The following is a 21,210-nucleotide window of genomic DNA, read 5'->3' on the forward strand; positions in this document are numbered from 1 at the left end:
GTTTCATGTTGATAGGAAGATAAAAATAAATTTAAGCTTATATGGAAAATTTTCATTAATTCCTGGGTACTGATTTCCAACTTTTCCTTTCCTGGGAATTTCTTAATCTTTCTTCCTAATCTTATTCACACTTCATGGAGGAGAAGCTTCTAGAATGTCAGTGCCAGGTGTGGGTGTAGACATTAGTGTACAGGAGGGCAGCCTTACCTGCCAGCTGTGGGTGTAGACATTAGGAGGATGGCCATACCCTTCCCTTTACCTCAGAGCCAGAACTGCTCCCATGGGTCAGGGCTGAGTTTCCAGAGTAGAACAGTTCCCAATGAGTTGAGTATGTTTAGGTGGCACGATCGTTTTTTGAAGTAGTGACAGCTCCCTGCTTCCTAGCATTTTTTTCCCACCAGGCACTAACCAGCTGAGTTACTCTACTGGGGGCCGGGACAGGTGCTCCCTAGCACTTTGGCGTTGGATGTAAAATAGAGAGGTTTCCTAAGGGAATCCCTCTTTCCTCTGAGCTTCAATTGCTTGTCTTTAAAGTGGGGGATTCATAAGAGTACTGGGGTCCTGTGCACATGCTCACTGCAGCTTTCTGAAAATGCAGGCAGCTGTGCTGTCTTTGCCCTGAGGCAAGGAGCTCTCTAGTGTTCCTAGGTCCTGTCCCATGTCTGTTGGGGCACAAGGACAGCTGGATGGGGATTAGACCTAGAAAGCCAAGAGGATCTTAGTGGCTAGAAACACTGGCCATGGCTTCCTCAGATCATGTAGATTGGGAACACATGTGTCCCTTTGCCATACATGTGGTGGACTGCATGAGCATTAAATATAGTCCTGGGCACTGGCAGGAACTACGCAAGGAGAGCAAAGCTGTAGTCCAAAGAAATGCGAGCTATCATAGGAAAGAGGTCTCCCTCCCCTAGGTGGTCTGCAGGGAATGGCAGTAGTGCCCAGAAGCATTGTAGGTCCTGTGTGGAGTGAGGTGACAGTCTGCACATCCCACAGGTGAGACATAACTACCTCTTCCTCAGGCCTCAGATGTCAGGACCAGCAGGTTGGGCCATGTGGTCATTCTTGTGGGAGAGTGGCTGAGTGGTGTTTAATATTTTAAAATGAAACTGGTTCTGTTGTAAAGAAAATATGGGACTTTTCTTTCTGGGTTGTGTGGAAGGCCCACTGTCTCCTTGGAGTGGTGAGCAGGACTTTAGTGGGTAACCTGTACAGCGCATGCACAGGCTCCTGCTGGGGGCTCTGTTGTCTATATGGCTGTGGCTGTACCCATGTCACATCAAAAGACCTTTGAGTTTGGTGCAGGCAGAGCCTTGTTGGGACATGGGAAGCAAATGAATAGCACGGAAGACGTGAGTGTCAAGGGGACTTGGGCTCTGTGGCATGTGGGGTGGCTCAGATTCCAGTGTCCAGAGTGTCCATTGCCTCTCATGTCTGGAACCTTCTGCCTTGTCCTCATACTGCCTGTGCTATAAGAAAAGGGACTGGGAGTTGATGAAGGGCTGTGACTGGCATCAGTGAGACTGGCAGTGTGGGTATTTTAGCAGTGACAGTGCAGCTTAGCTGGTGGCAGCCGTGGGACGTGAGAAAAGCAGGCAATGCATTCGAGGTTGCCTCTGCCTGGCTTTTGCTGAGCCTTTGTGGGCTGAGCTTGGAGAATATTGTGGAATCTTTTTCCCCATTTGAGTCTCTCTTTTAGTCAAATTAAATTATCTGGTTCATCTGCCATGGACTGCCTATTGCAGGGCCCTGAAATGATGTTCTTAGGAGCCGAGTGTGGCAAGACCCACAGTGTTCTGAAGCGCAAGGAAGGTGAAGCTGGTCAGCTGCTTGTGGGATTGAAAATGCTAGAAAGCACGAAGCAGCCAGTTCTTAAAGCATGACCAAGTCATTTAGTGTACTCAGCATGTTCACATGAACAATTTGTTTGCAATAGGAAAAATTCAGACAGTCCAAGCCATGTATGTAGGCACATATGGGTAGATGTCCAGGGACTTATATTTCTAGCAGTAAAAGTGAAATAGTGTAAAGCTGCTTTGATGTACAGTTGAAAGAGTGCTGCTGTCATGTGTCCAGGCTGTGACCTGGCAGTCACCCACTAAGACATTATAGTGGGGAGTCATAAGAATATGCTTCTGCATAGACCATCTCCTCCTGGTCCTGCAGGCCCATTCCATCTACCATGTAAGGATGCTGTCCCTAACTCTGTCTTTGTCAATACAGGCTTTGTTCCAGACCTTGAAACTAAGTCACCTACACACTGCCATCCCCAACATCCACATTGCCTCGCTGGGCCACAGAACCCTCCACACATCCCTGTCTCCCCCTGGATACCTGGGAACTCCGTCAGTCTTGATTCATCTCCCACCCCTACCTATATCTGCTCCCCTAGCTCAGGAAAGGTTAGCCTCTGTCCTGTGACTCAGCAGCTGTGATCTTGACCTTCAGACTCTTAGTCAAGTTCATGTGTTCTCACCTCCCCTTACTTTTACCTTATTTGGAGTGCTGATCCCAGAGTCTGTGGGCCTTTGACAGATCTATGGACAGGAACTTCCCTGAGGGTCTGTGTGGGTTGGGTTTCTGTGTTCAGCAGCGTCATAAGGAAGGCCTGGCACAGGTGGTCAGCCGTGGCTGTGTGTGAGGGTGAGCATTCTAGCATCTGTTTCCTTATACTACCTATCCTGATCACAGAAACTGCCTGTGGCCTTCGCCTCACAATTACCAGAGCCCAAGGTGGTGCCTAGACACAGCAGGGGCTGCTGGGAGAGGGATGGAGATTTGCCTGACTCACAGTGAGGGGCACCAGGACAAAGGACTTGCTGCCACTAAGATCGCTGCAGGAGGTTCATTTCAGTCAGATGTGACGCTGAGTTCTGTGTTTGTGTAGCGCCTGCCATGTGCCACCGCGCCACGTACTTGTCTGGACCAAGTGCTTCTTGGAATCTTGTGAGGTTTCACAGCAGTGAGAGGAACACACGTGTGAGGCACAACGATGCCCTTAGTTCCCTCATCTCCATGTCTTTTGATTGAAAATGGAAACGCTCTTTTACAACCTCAATCTCTCCCTCTCCCCCTCCCTCCCCGTCTCTCCCCTGTTCCAAGCACGCTGCACATTCCAATTTTTTTCTCTGAGGTCCTGCTCGTTGAGTAGCTCTAAGCAGAAATTACTTAGAAATTCCCACTGCTTTGGCTCTTTCTCGTAACTTCCAGGAGTGCATCTGATGTGTGCCTCTTCCACCTTGCACTAGGTGGACGTGTTCTCCAGCTTCCCTTTGCTTAAAGAAAGAAGAAAAGCATTGCATTGTGTCTGTGCAACTGTGTACTATGTGTAAGAGCGTGAAGAAAACTGGTAGACCGCAGGTTGTAGCTACAAAAACTGCGCTTTGATGCCAGGTCAGCAGTGCAGCCCAGCCCTTAGCTGGGCTCCTTGGAGGTCTGTGGAGCCACCCTTCTGATTCTACAGCCAAAGAGCCCCAGAGCAGACAAGACCCGGCCAGGTGTCCAAACATAGACAAGGGGTAGCATGTAGGGGCCATCCAGAGGAGGTGCCAGGGTGCCAGATAAGGGGCCTGCCTGCCTGGAGAACTGCTGTGTCATCTGGGGCAACAGATCCACATTGGAATAGAGCATACAGTCAGCAGGGAAGGATTGGCTTCTTCTTGTCAGTCATTAGCAGTCCTCAGACTAACCCTTGTGTGGGAGGTAAGTATACATTCCTTTAGGACCCGTGAACCCAGATGTACACATGTCCACACGGACACTCAGAGCTGCACACTCAGATGCTCACATATGCATAATACACAGTTCCAATTTGATCTCTGCTGCTGTGATAAAACACCCTGACCAGTAGCAACTGAGGGGAGAAAGGGTTTGTTTCAGCTTACACTTCCAGGTCACAGTCCACTACTAAAGGAACCCAGGTCAGGAACTCCCTACAGTAAAGGCAATGTCAACAAAATGAAAAGACAATCTCATTGGTGTGACAGTACTTGGTAACTAACCATGTACCCAATTAGGGTTAGTAACTGAAATACATGAGAAACTCGAATAGCTCAATAGCAACAAGAAAAAAATCAAAACAAAACAAACAAAAATTACTTACAGGCTGGGTGTGTTAGTGAAGCCTTTAATCTCAACACTCCAAAGGCAGGGTGAGAAGCAGGCAAAACTCTGTGGTCCTGAGGCCAGTCTGGTCTACATAGTACATTCCAGGCCAGCCAGGGCTGCATAGTGAGACTTTGTCTCAAAAAATAAAAATAAATAAATCCTTCTTGAAAAATGGCAGAGAAGCTGGTTTTCTGAATAACACGCGTGGACCATGTCCATGTGCCCTTCACACCTGCCCTCACGGTATTAAAGGGCAAACCGAGGCCAGGGTGGGAGTTGGTAGGGTGGGAATCAGTGCAGCCCATATGCAAACAGTATAGAGCGTTCTTAGAGACTTAGACAAGAGACACAGCGCCACTGCTGTGCCCATTGCAGCATTTTCACACAGCCAAGATACAGAAATAACCCAGGTACCTGCAGATGACCAACGAATGGTGAATAAAGAAAATGCAGTGTGTAATATGACACCTGCCATTTGTGACAGTGCAGAGCCACAACATCTTAGTCTGACTGAAGTCTGTCGGACAGAAAGACAGATCCCATGGTCTTCCTGGCATGGTGGAATCTAAAAGGACAAGGTCCTGAAGCAGAGTAGAGCAGTGGCTGCCAGATGTAAAGGGGGTGGGGCCAGGGAGACAACGTGTCAGTAAAGTGCTGAGCTCAGGGATGCCCATGCTCATTGATGTGGCCCACACTTGGGTGGATAAAGGTAGATTCCCCACACAGGCACTTTGTCAGGTAAGGACACACTCTCTGGTTATGGTGATCATGCTGCCATGAGTATGTAATCTAAATAGTGTGCTGTGCCCTTAAGATACGCATAGTCTTTATCTGCATAAGAAAGCCAGAACCGCATCTTCCAAGGGCAGTTGACTGATGTCAGTCCTTTATGAATAGTTGCAATGAAAGTAACACACCTGTGACAGTACTGTGGAAGCCTCTTGCATTGTTTGCAGTGGCACTGATGACTTGTGTTCAGTTTCTCACCACAGGTGACTGTACTCACAGTTAGCCCACAGTGTCCTCCTTCCCATGCCCTCAGGAGCATGAGATACACCTCTGGTTATTCTGGCTCCTCCTGCTCTCCCTCCTTCAGGAACACAGGCCAGCCCAATTGGGCTGGCAGCACAGTATGACTGCTATGCTGAGCCCATGTTATGAATGCTCCATCCCTCTACTGCCCTAGGAGATGAATGTTCTGGAAGTCACAATGTAAAAGGTCACGTTGAACTGCAGGTGATTGGTTTACCATTGAGACACATCCTTTGGAACTGTTATGAATCCCCAAGAAAAAGGGGAACGATTTGGGGGCTCCTGCCTCTTCCCATTTCCTGTGCCTCCTCATCCCGACCACTGCTCCCCATCCCTCTTCTGATGACATCATTCATTTCTTGATGGTTTCTTGACTGTCATTCTGTCAAGACTTTTCTAGTATGTGAAATTGCTGATGTTTCTATGACTCCTGTAAAAGAATGATTTGGTTATTTTAATTTTATGTGTATGAGTATTTTGTCTAATTGAATGCCTGTGTGACATGTGCATGCTTTTTGCATGTGGAGGTTGGAAGAGAGCTCCGGATCCCCTGGAACTGTAGTTACAGAGGATTGTGAACTACCCTGTGGGTGCTGTGCATTTAACTCAGGTCCTCTGGAAGAGCTGCCAGTGCTCTTACCTGCTGAGCCATCTGGCTCATGCTTCTCCTGACTCTGGCCTGTGTGGGCCTCCCTGGGGTATGGCAGAGTTTGTGCTCTGGTGTTGCACATATGGTAGCTCCTGAAGGTGGAGTCATAGTGCTTCTTTCCAGAGTATTATGCCCTGTGCCTGCCCAGAAAGCCTCCTTGAGGACTGTGCCAAGTGAGTGGAGCATCTCAGATGAGACAGAGTGGGTAACAGTACTGTAGCCAGGCTTGCCCAGGGCTGCCTCAGTAGTGGCCATGGCTGTTACTTACTGGTCTTGATCCCCTGTCTGTCTTCTCTTCCTCGAGGACTCTGGAATTTGTAACAGTAGGGTGTTAAAAAGAACCCATCTCTGTACTGACTTCCCTATAAATTTAAGACTGTTTTAAAAATTGGAAGTTTACCTTTTCAGAAAGGTGTCTCTTGAACTTGGCTCAGTGCCTTGTCGATAGATACAGTGCTGTGCTCATTCGCACTGACCTTTTCCTCAGGGGCATCAGTCCTTGAAGCCCATCTTCTCACTGCCTGTCTTTGACTTCCAAGCCCCTGTTCCTAGGCCTCTATGCTTCCCTTACTGTGGATTCTACCGTACGTTGAAATTTCCTTGTATCTGTGTCCAGTCTGCTATGATTAGAGGGCCTTCTGTTTGTCTTGAGTGACACAAGGTGACACCTTGTTGAGGTTTGTACAAGACTGACAGGATTTCTGAATGTGCACAACAGCAGGGATCGTCCTTACAGTCCCCAGGAAGAGCTGGCTCAGGGCCTCTCAGCCTCATACTGAGGTGGCAGATGATTTGCCACAGCATGGAAAATCCAACCTGTAAAGGAGACCAGCATACAGGATAGTCTCATACTGCTTGTAGATGTCCAACAAGGTGACAGTTAAGTAGCTACGTGTCTGGAGAGGTGGCTCAGCAGTTAAGAGCACTGGCTGCTCTTCCAGAGGACATGGGTTCAATGTCCAGCATCCACATGGAAGCTCACAATTGAGGACTCTGGAATTTGTAACAGTAGGATTACAAACAATCTGATGCCTTCTTTTGGCCTCTGAGGCACACATGTGGTGATAGCCATACAGGCAGGTGAAATAACCACATACATAAATTAAGAAGTAGTTGGATGTACCCTCTTGATGGCAAGGAAACCTGAATTCCCTAGACCTGGGTTTTTATGGGTTCAAACCCATCACAGGTTATAGCAGTCACAGTAAGAAGTGACTTCTTTCTATGTGCCATGACAGTCTCTTGGTCATAAGTGGAGGCTAGCCATCAAGGTGGACCCGTCGAGTCCTTCATGATATATCATAGCAGGATAGTGATGGGGGCCCTCAGTATCTGCCAGGGTGGATAACACTAGCTGGCTGCCTAGTAGGCCTGGATGTGGGGTAAAGAGTAAGATATGAAGTGCCTAAATCCAGGTGGCCTGGTGGGTTGTGTTTCATATGTCCTTTGACTTACTTGGCGAAAGTGGATAGTGCCTTATGACCATTGGTTCTAGGTGTTCCTGTTGGCTGCCACTGGGGTATCTGTTGGATACCACCTGAGTAGATTGTTTTACTGGATGGGTCTTACCACATGCTTGGGGGAGACCCAGATCTGATTATGAGCCAGGCTGTGCTCACTTGCTGTCTGTCCTCTGACTGCCTGCACCTTAGAAGTCCTATTCAGCTAAGAGCTGAGTGCTATAGCAAAACTGGTAGAACCCTGGGGAGACAAAATGGTAGGAGCCTGGGGATGTGGGACCAGGAAGCTTTCTATAGGGCTAGCTATAGCCCAGGCCACAGGAGGGGAGGTTTTCTGATGTGTTGGCATACTGTAGACATGAAAGTAGTGGTGCTGGGCCTGCTATGTGTCATGTGTCTTTTCTGAGCCACCCTGGCGCTCTGCTGTCCTGCCTGCTCTTGGAGAGGAACCATACTGTGGCCAGGATACTAACCACAGGCTACAATGGCTCTTCCATGCTCCACCTTCACCAGCTGGTCTCCCTGCTGCCTCTGGGATGCCTGCCTTCTTGTCTAGTTCCCTTTCCCTGCTGACACTATCTTGGACCACTTACCACCTGACTGACCGACCAATAGAAGTGTCCACATCAGGCCAGGCCAGGCTCCCTCAGAGAATTATTCCTGGAGGATCAGCCTTTCTGCCTAGTAGTTCTTAGCATCCTCCCCCCAACACACACACACACACACACACACACACACACACACACACACACACACACATACACACACACACACACACACACACCCCACCCCACCCCACTCCAGGCCTTTCCCCAGATCTGTAGTGGCCACTCTTCTCCTCTTCTCCTACTTTGGGGTGTGTGGTTAGGGACACAGGCACTTTCTGTCCTGCTTTCTCACACTCCAGGTCCCACTCTGGGGTGGAGGGCACATACTGGTGGGTACACAGACCTGAACTGAACGCTGTCTGGTACTGGCAAGCCCCTGCCCTGCAGGGTGCCCTCACTGGGGTGTCAGTCTTAAGCTGGTATCACAAGGGCTGTTAATAAGACTGTGATGTCAGACATGCTGGGATTTGTTCTTTTCAAGTGAAAATGACGGCAACTTCCTCTTACAGGGAGTCACCAGCTGGGGCGGAGTTGGAGCCCCAAGGCTTGACTCACTGTCTGCTTCTCAGAGTCTACCTGGGTAGCTGGGAGTCTCCCGGGACATTGGGTTGTGTTCTCGATGGAGGAAGTGAAGTGCTGTTCCCTGAATCTTGTCATGAGATGTAATTAATTAACTCATGTCTCTCTCTCTTTTTTTTCAGTCTGCAACTGTGTCTGATGGTGGTAAGTCACATATTTTATTATTTTTATTGCCATTTTCAAATTATGAAATTATATTTGCCATTTGATGTACTCAGGAAAGATGTTTTCCCTGCCTTTCCCTTGTGGGAAGGTCTCAGTTGGAGTTGGGCTGGGGTAGCTTCCCGGTGGTTTAGCATGTGTTTGACTAACATGGCAATAGAAACTCCGTGATAGCCGGCATTGGCAGTGTGCTGGGCTGCAGTTCATGCTCCTGCATGCCTGTGATCAACAAGCAAAAACATGCTTGCCGATCCCTTGTACATCCAGCTTCCAAACGAGCAAGTTCAGCTCTCAAAGCACTTGCTAAATTTGAGTCATTCTGGAAGTTTCCTTAAGGAAATTGTAGTAGATGAGAGTGTGGGATGAAGAAAAATCAAAACCTTTCTTCTGTCTCTAAAACATTTTAGTGGGACTGACCAGGAAGAAAAACCCTAGCCAGGTTTCACTCCATTTCTCTAACATAATCCCTGGTTTTTATTCAGTGTTAAAAAAAAAACCTGCCTAAAACTATTTGGAGGGTTTCATCTAGACATTCCTCATGCACATTGTATTCTTAGCATGACAGAGAACTTGGTATCATTTGTAGAAACTTTTGTCGTCTCTCCTCAGGCTGGGTTCCTTGTCCCACAGGAATTGCAGGCAGAGCTCTGGCCTTAGTAGCTCTGTGGCAGTCACAGAATGGGGGAGTGCAGGGGAATACAGTTTGAATTACAAACCTGTTCATGCGGGAATGCAGACCACAGGGAGCCTGAGCACCAGTGTTAGAAGCCTACATTTTAGAATAAAGGGGCTTATATTTCCTGTGTTATGTACAATAATGATCGTGTCATTTAATCAGTCTTAAGCCAGGAGCAGGAAAAGCCTCCTTAAAACAAGAAAAGAAGTAGGACACACGTGCAGCCAAGCCTGGTCTACAAATACAGGTTCACAGCCTCAGTGCCAGCTTCTCTTTTCTGGCAGAGGACATTTATTCTTGTGGGAAATTTACATACTTGAGAGGTTTCTATAATCTATCAGTTTAATAATACATAATATTTTATTGACCTTCCAAAGTTCTTCCCTGTTGTTAGGAGTTGGGGAAGCCAGCCCTCCCCAGCCCCAGTATCACAAGTTGTCCCATAGGTTTCAGAAGGTTCCTTTCCAAGAATGGGAACCCCCTGGCTCCCAGCCCCCACTGGGCCTTTCTGAGGAAGTGGTGTCCTGGCCAGGTGATTCCCCTGTCGCTGGGGGCTTTACACTCCCTGTCCCCTCCTCCTCCATCTCAGACGCCAGGGCCACAGAGCTGTGTTCTGTTCTTGTGTGAGGCCTGCTATGGCAGGAGGCAGGGACTTTCAACAACTGTGCTAGACGGCTGGATATATTTTATTTTTTTCATGCTTTTATTGTTTTTCTACTTTTGGTTTCTTTTCTGATTATGAGATTAAAATGAAGAGGCTGTTGGGCTCAGTCTGTGTGTTAGTTCCAGGAGGCCAGTGCTATGCACCTGGTTACATAGATACTGAAGTTAGTTTCACCCCAGTTGAGGTCCCTGGGGCTCAGGCCTGGAGAAGGACCCTGTCCTTCAGCCTACTGATCCAGCTAAGACCTTCCATTTCCCTCAGGCCCCAGGAGCACTTTCCTGTTCCCCCATGCTATGCCAAGGTACCTGTGGAGAAGGGCTCCCCAGAGCTCGAATGTTCCCACAGATAGATATTTTATCGACTTGGTTAGTATAGACAGGTTCCCACGTGGAGCCTAGGAACCGCAGCAACCATTGCTTCTGTAGGAAAAATGTGCTCCAAGTATACACAGAGGTGAGGGGCCAGCTCAATCCTCATCCAGCCTGAGCTACGGTTTTAGGAAATCTCATACCCTTCAGAAGTGTCCCACATCCAGCTAACCATGTCCTTGACATAACGTAACTCTGCTGTCATTCCAGACCATATGTAACATTTGGTAACGTATGTTCCTACCATGTCATTTCGTGCTGTTTTAAGGAAGTTGGGCGATTGCCACTTATGATTTTGCTCAGAGTGTGCTTTTCACTTGCTCAGCAAGAAAGGGCTCCAGGCCACCACTGCCCCGTAGCCTGCGCTTAGCCTTCTGGGGAGGGCACACTGTCCCTAGGACAGCAGATGCTGTCCAGAGAAGGAGATTCCTTAGCATCCAGAGACTTCCTGATGATCCTCTTGTTGAAAACTTGTCCAAACAGAAAACCAGGTTAACCTGGAAGTTTGAAAATGTGTAAACCAAGTATGGGCTGGGGTGTAGCTCATGGTTAGAGTCCTTACCTAGCATGCTTGAGCCAGCGGTTTTACCTCAGCTTCAGGGATGGAGAAGGGAAGAAGGGAGGAGTGACAGAGAGGGAGGGAGGGATAGGAGAGGGGAGGGGCTATAAATACGAGAGTCCCACTGTTGATGCTGGAACTGAAAGGAGTTTTCCACCTCAGATACAGGCTTGGCTTTCACATTGACATCTGTGATGCCTTGCTCCATAGTGCTCCACCTCTGTGCTCCTATAGTGCTCCACCTCTGTGCTCCTATAGTGCTCCACCTCTGTGCTCCACAGTACTCCACCTCTGTGCTCCTATAGTGCTCCACCTTTGTGCTCCTATAGTGCTCCACCTCTGTGCTCCTATAGTGCTCCACCTCTGTGCTCCTATAGTGCTCCACCTCTGTGCTCCTATAGTGCTCCACCTCTGTGCTCCTATAGTGCTCCACCTCTGTGCTCCATAGTGCTCCACCTCTGTGCTCCATAGTGCTCCACCTCTGTGCTCCTGCAGTGATCTCCCTCTGCACTACCTCTGTGTTCCCAGGATGCCTCCTCCGTGCTCTTTAACTTCATACTAGCAGCTGTGCCAGGGTCTCCCCTCCCACCAGAGGGTTCACCACCTTGTGCTGCACGGGGACATTTAGGGTGCCTGTCCTCTAAGGGTTCAGCAGCTCTAGTGTGGGAAGTAAACCGACAGCAGGCAGATCATTAGAGACATTATTACTGCAGTTTTAGCATACAGACAGCTCGCAAGTCCCTGGGAGCAGATCGTTTACAGAACTTAAAAGAGAGAGGAGTCTGTGATAGGTATGAGAAAGCAATACAGGACAAACGAAGTGCTCTTGTCACACAGGCAGTAGTCAGCTATGATCTCTTTCTTGCCTGGGTCCGAGTCAGAACCTTTCCCTTCTATGGAAGGATCCCCCAGCCTCTGGTTCTACCTGCTCCTCACTAAGAGACACACATACAAGCTTCTTTTAGCTTTCAGGGTCCTTGTAAGGACAGCACTCTTTGACTTATGCCAGAGAAGGGCTGCATGATGGTTTATAGTGGGTAAAGGCATTTGCCAGACAATCCTAATAACCCGAATTTTGTTCCTGGAACCATGTGGTACAGGAAGAGAACCAACTCCTCCAAAGTTAGGACTGTCCGCATGCTGCATCCTGGCATAATCAGACTGTAGCAGTGTGAAGTCAGTGGTGGACGTGACTTTGGGATCTGTGTAACACCTTTCCTAAGCTCTCTATGCTGTTCAACACCCCCCCCCCACGCTGTGCTTGTCCTCTGCAGTTTCTCTCAGGACAGTAGCTGTGGCCTGCCCATACAGAACTTGGACCCAGTTTGAACAGTGCTGTAGTGTATGTTGCCCCAGACTAGCTCCAGTGACTCTGCAGTGCTTCTCCAGTTCCCCAGGTCTCTCAGTCTCCCCGTGCTCTCCCTGGTGTCATTCAGCTCCTGTCCACCCGCCTCACCTGCCCCTTCTCTGTGTGGTGTTCTGTTCTTTCCTGCCAGTGACTGGCGTGAGAAAGCTTGGTGACAGAATCATGGGATCTGGGTCCCAATGATCTTCAGTGACATTAATACAGGCATTGGAAGGCTGGGTTAAGGCAGTGGCTTTTAAAAACTTTAAAGTGTTTTCTGCAGCAAAATGTTCTTAAAATCAGTCAAGTAGCTGTCCTATCCTGGACCACAGATGGAAAATGCCTGGTTGAATGGCAGGCGGTGACTCCGTCCATTGCACCCCCACCTGGCTAAACTCCAGAGGGCACTCTGAGTCTGTCTTTGCCTTCTTCTCCAGGCTGCTAGGCCTGCTTTTATCCTTTCTTATCTGAAGGATGGACATGAGTGGCCTCTTCTCTGCCCCTCTGCCCCAGTGCAGAGTAGACAGAGAGTCAGTGAGTGTCCCCAGCTGTGTGACCGTCATGTGCATGACAGTAGGTTTGCTTTGTGGTGGGATTCTCAGTGGCACTTGAGGGAAGAGTATATCAGGCCAAGAGCTATATTCTTGGCCTGCTGTGCTCCATGGGTGCGGGGCTCTGGGTACTTGACACTGGGCTAGGCTGGGCTAAGTACTTGTCTGTACTTGGTATGTGTCTAGACTCTAGGCTAGCCTGGGTGCTTGGCTAGGCTGATCTGGACACTAGACTGGGTTCTGGGAGCCTAGGCCACTCCCCAGACTCTGTCCTGGAGACTTGAGCAGATTTGACGAGGACTAGCATTGCCTGCTGAGAGCGGTGGAGGCACCTTGGTTTCATGTTTTTGCCTCTGACCTGTGCTAGGTGCGTGTGGGCTTGGCCAGGTCTACTTAGCCTCCCTCCTTGTGAAACCCAGCCAGGTCCTCCCTGAGGAGGCTGCTAGGCTCTCTCAGTCTTCTCATTCCTGTTAGTTTTGGTTTTTACAGTTTCCAACTCTGCCATCTGGAGGGCTGCCTCACCTCTCAAACAACTGTGAAAAACTTATCCTTACCTTTGGATGTTCTGGGAATGACCACGTGCTCCTGCCTGTTGTTCCTCACTCCCTGATACTTCTTAACTGTTCATCCTCACCCTCAGGTGTGGGGTAAAGACTAGGGGTCTGCCCAGGGCTGCCCACAGGCCAGCCATCTTCCCTTCCTGTCTGGTAACTTTGGCTTTGCTCCAGCCTGATAGCATCTTCTGTCTGTAGTGCAGTGGAGTGGTCCACATCACAGGTATGCTGAGCTGATGCAGGTGCAGATGCTGCTCAGTGATGAAGGGTCCGCTGTTGTTGCCACAAGGATTCGGAGTTAGGTCATACTCACTTTCAACATATGGAGCATTGCAATTATGAAGATTCTTGGCAGGCAAATCCACTGTCTATAAAATCACAAGAGATGAGGGATGTGAAGGGAGCCTCGGTGGAACCTTGGCTACTGTGCAGCATGACTCGGTGGTTCATGGCACCACAGCCTAATCTTGTACTTTTCAAAACTGCTCACTAACTAGTGGGAATGGGATGTTAATTTGTAGCATGTGGGGTGAGAGCAGGTGTTTTCATCAGAGCCTTTTATTTGGCTCAGTAGTTCACATTTTTTACAGCTTTTTTTTGGACTTAAAACTCAAACAGACTGTAGACTGTTGGGAAAGCAGGCAGACTTGGTTTCTGCCAAGATGCCTCCCAACACACTCATTTCTTTCTGGTTTTACAAGACATTTGGAAGGAGTTTTTATTAGTAACTATGTTGTGAATTTTTTTTCAAGCAAAGTTCAAAAGTAATAAAGCCAGTGACTCCTCCCTCCCCTCCCTTCCTCTCACCTTCCCTCCTCCCCCCTCCTACTTGTGGGAACCTTGGGTGTGTTGGTTTCAGAACTTGTCTCTAGAGCACTAGAGTGGGAGTGAGGTCCTCTTGGTTCCCCTCTGTCTTCAGAGGCCCACCTGAGGCAGCTGTGCACCCTCCCTAACCAGGGAATGCAATCATTAGATTCTTAGAGAACAGGACTCGGCGGAACTGAGCCTTGTGTGGGGGTCTGAGGTAGAGGATCAGCATGAGTCTGGCTCTGAGACCAGGAGGGTACAGTCGGGGAGGTGATACCCAGGGGCTTCCTGTGTATGTCCCAACACTCCGTTTCGGAGGAGTTGACATAGTATTCTCACTTGCAAAAGCTTTTGCAATACATGCCTTGGGCCTGTGCTCTTCTACACCTTGATAAAGAGCTGTGGAGGGGTGCTGTCCTCCCTGACATTCCACTTACACCATCGAGCTTTTGGCTGGAGAGCTGGGTAACAGGAAAAAACCATGAATGTCCTAAGTGGACACGTATGAGGATCTTCGCGGGAATGAGTAGGAAGGAATGACACAGAGCAGCATAACAAGGGGACCGTGTCTCTGGACCAGTGTGGCACTTGCTGGAAATGTTGCTAAGAGATGTGGTGGGGCACGGAGGGCAGTTGCCCCGGAGTTAGTTCCTTGGTGCTCCGCAGCAGCAGTTCCGTTGTCATTTGGCCAAGGTGTTTTCCAGACTTGGCGTGTGAAGGATACCCCTCCTGAAAGAGTCTTTCTGTTCATAGCTTGATGGAGTCCCTCCATGATTCCTACCAGAACTGGTTGGATCTGGAACTTCCCCATACTTGCGCAAGGGCTGGCAGCCTTCATCCTATAGCTCCAAACCAGTCCTTGCAACCTCCTGGGGCCTCATTTGAGCATGCGCTGCCTACAGTGGTGAGATGTCCTGAGTGGTCCTCACCTTCCTCTCCACCAGTTGTGTCTGAGCTCAGTGTTGCAGCTCCGTAGTTTTCTGTAGTTCTGATCAGTCTCTTCAGCTCAATGAAGTGTCACTTGTGAAGACCCTCTTCTGCGGTAGTTCCCAGCATGCCTCCTGGTAAATGGGGTGATCTAAGCACACACCTCCTTGATGGCTTTCCCGTCAGGAGTGACAGTGGTCCAGCTTCCCAGGATCGTTGCTGCGCACATTTACTTTAATTTTCTATTGCTAAGTGGTAGTAGGGTTCCAGTCGCAGCCAGCCCATCACCACCAACATCCCGTGGTTGCAGTGCTTTCACGTCCTTGTTGTGAAACATGATTTAGAAAATTCGAAATAAAATCTGAGCTCCATACAAAGAGCTCCCATGCTTTTTCATCCCACAGGATTAACACTGCCCTTAGAATCATGAAGCTCCAGGTCTCACCCGCAGTATGCCTGGAGTATCCTGTATCCCACATGTTACAGGCGTGGGAAGCAATCAGTTCCTCTTTCATTCAGAGCTGATGCCTCACTCTGGAATCAGCAAGCCTTGCCTGCCCACCTATCCGTTACTTTGTCTGCCTTTACAAAGCATTCAGTCATGGAAAGTCAGAGCATCACGATGAAGTGGTCATGGCCCTGACCACATGAGAACCCGTCTTCTGAGATGTCACTGTTCCAGCCACACCCTGGTGCTTCTTGTTGTACCCAGCTCTCCGGGGAGCAGTGTGGGGCTCCTGAAAGTGTTCTGCACACTGTAGAATATTTGGGCTCACCTTGGTGGGCTCTCAGTCTGCCTGGCACCATGTGGTGTGACACTCAAGGGTGTCCTTAGATAAGGGAAAGGTTGTGGTGCTGCATGCCTAAATAGCAACACTTAGCCCACAGGTTCCGGTGTTTTCAGCCCTCACCTCAGTGAGTGGCAGTTGTAACTCAGGTGCTGTGTGGTCTCTCTGCATTTTGGATCCAGACACAGAGGGCAGGGGCCTGCAAGGTCTCAAGTCTGCTGAGGAGGACCGTTCCCACCATGCTACAGGCTGGTGGGAGTCTGAACCACCATTTGTTCTCAGGACCTGAGCAGGGGTGTGGACAGGATATGGGAGTTCTCTGAGGTCCCTTACCAGCTTTGAACATGATGGAGGTCAGCTAGGTGGCACTGCCATGTGCTTATTTCTTATCCATTGACTTCACCTGCCAGGGTTTGAGACATAGGTGGCAATGCTGGTTGAGAAACATGAACTTTTTGGTGAGCCTTGAAAAGAAGGGATTGGGGCCAGCCAGCATATCTCTGGGACAATTTGCCACATCCTCTGGGAAGGAAGGCTTTTATGTAAATGTTTTAAAACAAAACCTAAGGCTCATGACCTAATGATGGCTTTCCTGTCTTTAAAAAGGCATCCTTTCAAGTTAGTTGACATTAATAGAAGTAATAGGATTGATGCCAGGATCTTTACAACACACTGGGGAATGGCTGGCACTGGAGGAGGAAAGCACACATTCTCAGGGCATCATCCTTTGAGCCTCTGCCTAGCTCCCAGGACACATTGCCCCTGCCACCTCTACTCTGGACTGATGTCTCATCCCTACCATGTGATCTGTTAAAAATGAAAACACATGCACAGTCCCTGTTTTGTTGTCTCCACCCCAACCTGGTCACACATAGGCCATTTGTGCCCAACATAGCAGCCACTTTTCTTTTGGAGACTACTTCCCTCTCCATTTGTTTGAATTGCCAAACTTGAACATATAAACAGCATCTGAGAAAGATTGCCAACAACAGAAGTCCAGTTAGAGCACTCACTCCCTTATGTAAAATTACCTTGTGTTGGGGAAACATGTCTAGAAGGCACTTCTCACAGTTCACAGCTCTAGACACTTGAGGTGAGTTTTAGTCACAACTTTTCAAGTAATGAAAACTTCTTTGTTGAAAAGTAACTTAGACACTGAATGCACACACACACCATCAGCAAGAGAGAGAACATCACCAGTTCCCCACTGAGGACAGGTTGGCTGCTACACCCACTTGAACTAATGCTGCCATGTGTGCTCTCTGGTATGTGACTACTTTCTGTGAACATGAGCTTTCAGGCCTTGTGGGCCAGTTACCATTCACTCTGGCTACCGTGCCCTGTTCTTTGTTAAATGGCCACTGTCCACTCATGCCCCTGGTGATAGCTTCTAAACTGGTTTAGACTTCTGCTGTCACAATGATGTTATAAAACATGCCTGTACAGGTCTTTGCATGGACACCTGGCCATTGGTGTATGTGGTATATACTCTCCATTTTCCATTTTCCAGTATGAATATCACCCAGCAATATGTAAGGAACCGCCTACTCAGAGTTTCCTGTTGTGTTCATCATGGTTGCTAGGGTTTGTATGTGGCCATTTGGCTTTTTTTTGGTGGGGTGGGGAGAGAGGCAGTGAATATTCAGACTCTTGCTCAGGGATGATATAGAGTATCTGACAAACAAACCTGAGGCCCTGCATTCCATCCCAGACACTGCCAAAAATAAACAAGCTTGTGCTTGTTGCTTGCTTTTTGTGTTTTCTCATATGACTGGGTTTTGTTGTTATTAGTTGATTAGTAGAAAATTGAATAATAAATCCTGAAAATGATTCTTGGATTTAATGAATGAATTATGATAGCTTATAATGGCCACCTTCCCATTGCTATGATAAAATGCCATAACCGAGGAAGCTTGTAGAAGTTTGTTTTAGCTTACAGTTTCAAAGAGATAAGAGTCCATTGTGGTGGGGAGGCATGGTTGCAAGTAGAAGGCATGGCTGCAGGAACAAGAAGCTGAGCGCCAGATGAAGCAGAGAGTGACCAGGAAGTGAGGCAAGACTATGAACACTCCCAGCCTGCCCCCGGTGATGTACTTCCTCCGGCAGGGCCCTGGCTCTATCTCCCAAATGTTCAGCAGCCCCTCCCCCTGAAACCACGTCATCGACTGGGGATCAGGTGTTCAAATACAGCAGTGTTGACAGTTCTCCTTCACACATTACAGCTTCTATTTTGAGTTGTGTTCGTGTGTTTTGTAGGTAATGAGATGAAAGAAGGGTAGTAGCATTTGAAGAAGGCATGCCGTAAACCTTCTGCAGTTGGTTCTCAGTGTTGTCTTCTAAAGATGGAAAGTTTTTAAGACAGTCTCAGTGGCCATCTCCCCTTTAAGTAGCATTTTGTCTTACTCTACTCTGCCCTCCCTAAGACCATGAAAGTAAAATCATTACTGTTTTATTGTTCACATTTAAATCTTGGATGCCCCCATGCTTTTCTGCATGATGTGAGTTAGGGTTTTGAGTTTCTGCTGTGTTTGTAATACTTATGGACACTCGGGTATATTTGTGGGCAGACCGAGTTCATGTTTTCAGTTTGCTTTCAGTGCAGATGACTGCAAGCACGCAAGCAGATCTGTCACAGTAGAGAAGGAGTGAGGCCAAATGACTCACACCATGGAGGCCAAAGTAGCAGCTGACAGTCAAGCCCTGGCTTGACTTGTTATCTCCACAATCAGAAGCATTTCTGTTAGAACCAGGGATCACACTAGCATGTCCGCGTCTCAGCAACTTTAGGTTTTAGGTTTATCCAAGACTAAAAAGACAAGAAAGAGTCTTTAGGACTGGAAAGGAGAAAACTACATATGCACAGTTCACAGTTGACATCTATCTACAAACCCAAAGCAAAGCACCTGGCCACTCAGGACTGATGGAGTCCATCAGAGAGAAAGTAGGACCTTAGATGAGATCCTCATGGGAGGGGATGATTTTAGATACTGACCAACACAAATTTTAGATTTATATTTAAAAATTTGAAGGGGAAAGTATTTTGTGAATCACGACTTAACACTGCAGGTACATAGCTGGAGTTGCTAATCCTTTCACATGATGTTCAGGACTAGCATGGCCCAATTATTAGTTGACATCATTCAGTGCCTACTGTGTGCCTGACACAACTTTCTTGTGATGAGGGTATGTGGTTATTACCAGGGTTTTATAGAAAGGTTAAGTGGCTCTCCAGTGAGGAGTGGCGCTCACTACTTCCTATGAAGTTAGCTCCATCATTACACGTGGCCCAGCCAGAACACCCGTGTTGACATGGCTTGTGTAGCAGGTGAAGCCCCGCCTCTATCTCCCATGTGGGCATGTGGCTCCAGAGCCTTCCTCCTGAGCCCAGCCTTTGGATCCCTGAGCTTATTCTGGGCAGTGTGTGTGTCTTCTCCTTCGGCCAGGTTCTGTTGCCAGGTGGCTGGTTCACGTGTGACCATTGATATGAACATAAAAGGAGAATGTCTTTATGATACTAATTTTTTGTTTGCCAACATGAAATAAATCTATATTGAGAAAGAATTAGCCAGTTAAGAAATCATGTGACCCTCTTTTGGTTCTAGCCAGTGTGTGAATCTGATCAGGGGCTTGAAAGAGGTACTGCCCCTTCCTGGAGTGTCATAGAGCCTCCCATAGTCCAGGGGCCCTCATGGTGGCAGCTGATGGCTTCTCAACTGAATCCTGAAAGTGCAGTGTGACAAATGAAGGAACTATTCGCTCCACCACTTCCCACACTGACCCTTGGCAGCTCCTGCTCTACCCACTCTTATGGCCCTGAAAGCTCTTGGCATTTGCCCATCTGCTTGGCATTTCCTCTCTTGGAACACTGTCATTTCACATGCTGAGTTTGTTCCGCTGAGCTCAGATGGGTCTGGTCTTAGCTTCAGGACAGCATTTGGTTTTCTCCCATTTGGTCCCTCAGGGCCCTTGAAGTATGTATAGCCATGTGATCTCAGCACAGTCTTAAAGGACTGTCTGGCGTTGTTACTCCATGTAAGACTATGAAGCCTGGCTGGCTGATGCCTAGGAGCAAGCAGGGCAGGAAGGGTACTGGGATGCCACCTCAGAGTTTGTGGTGCCTGTGACACTTACCACTATCCCAAGCCATCAGAACCACACCCTCATGGTGGACCTTCAGAATTTGACTGTGTTCCGAGGAGGTCCTGTGGGGCTCAAAGCATGTCATTCTGCTTATCAGGATCTGTCACTGCTGGCCCTGGTTTTCTCAGGCGAGGAGCTGAATGGCTGCCCTCAAGTTTATACTGTGTAGTCTGTAGCAGCTAGGCCTGTCCTGAGCTCTCCTCACTGCTTAATACAGAGTGTTACCCTGCTGGCAATGAGAAGGAAGTACTCTTAGCCAGCAGCTCTTGGAGTATGGTGACAGAACTCAGATCTACATATTGTGACACAGGAAACCTGTTAGCTTCTGGCACAATTCCAGTACTTGGATATGTAGCTTGGGATCTTTATTGTGTTCTTGGGCTCCAAGCCCTGCAATTGTTACTTTCTCTCCATAAGAAAGCCAAGATGTAGACATAAGGAATCACGTGATCATTACATCATGTCACCTAGATTCAGAAAGGTTATGTTGGGCTCTGTCTCTGCCTGGCTTCTCCCAGAGCCAAAATTGTTCACACTGGTGACCTTCCATCTCTGCACTGAGACCTTGGTAGGCTGGAGAGTTTGAAGTCGGCCGCCATCTGATCTTGGCTTGCCAGAATGTTGGGCAGAGAAGCGGGTCTTACAGGGACCTTTCTCTTGGGTGCACCATGCCAGCTTGAGGCATGATCCTGTAGTCAGGGCACTGGTCTTCTGCACTGTTACTCTTTTCCCTCAGAATACAGGCTGAATAGCCTTAGTCCAGAAATCTGAAATTCAAAATGCTCCCAAAACCAAAAGTTTGGGGTGAATAAAAAAAGATACTTCTATACCTTGTGTCATGTGACAATGTGTCAGTCACCTGTAAACACACTAGAGTACTGAGTAAAAGTACCCTGAGGTAATAGTCCATGGTAAGACCTGTGTCCCAGCCCTGAGAGAACTCATTGAACATATGTGGGAATGAAGGGGACATGTTCACAGAGAGGCAGCTGCTTCACCGAGCAGGTGACAGGACTACACAGCACAACGAGGTATGAAGGTGAGACTCTGCTGCGAGTGTCATCTGCATAGGAACTCCAGAGAACTGAGCTAGCTGCTTTTTGTTGAGGGAGTAAGTGTGGGCATGAAAAGGATGCTGTCCATTGCTAGACAGGAAGTGATAGATATCCAAAGACCAGCTTCTGGGATGAGCAGGGAAAGCACACAGTGGGCCTGCAGGTATGTGTCTGTTTCC

The 21,210-nt window shown here is 48.4% G+C and overlaps 1 protein-coding gene across 3 annotated transcripts in view; it reads left to right on the forward strand.

The window, feature by feature from the left end:
- The window catches only part of Rgs12 (regulator of G protein signaling 12), a 96,330-nt gene that overhangs the window by 47,667 nt on the left and 27,453 nt on the right, over positions 1-21,210 (forward strand). For all 3 annotated transcript variants that reach the window (XM_005068860.4, XM_021226465.2, XM_021226466.2), the window contains one exon: positions 8,558-8,579. In XM_005068860.4, coding sequence (XP_005068917.2) covers positions 8,558-8,579 — 22 coding nt within the window. The remainder of the gene's footprint in view (positions 1-8,557; positions 8,580-21,210) is intronic.

The sequence above is a fragment of the Mesocricetus auratus genome, unplaced genomic scaffold (genome assembly GCF_017639785.1).
Source record: "Mesocricetus auratus isolate SY011 unplaced genomic scaffold, BCM_Maur_2.0 Super-Scaffold_100006, whole genome shotgun sequence".
Classification (NCBI taxonomy): domain Eukaryota; kingdom Metazoa; phylum Chordata; class Mammalia; order Rodentia; family Cricetidae; genus Mesocricetus; species Mesocricetus auratus.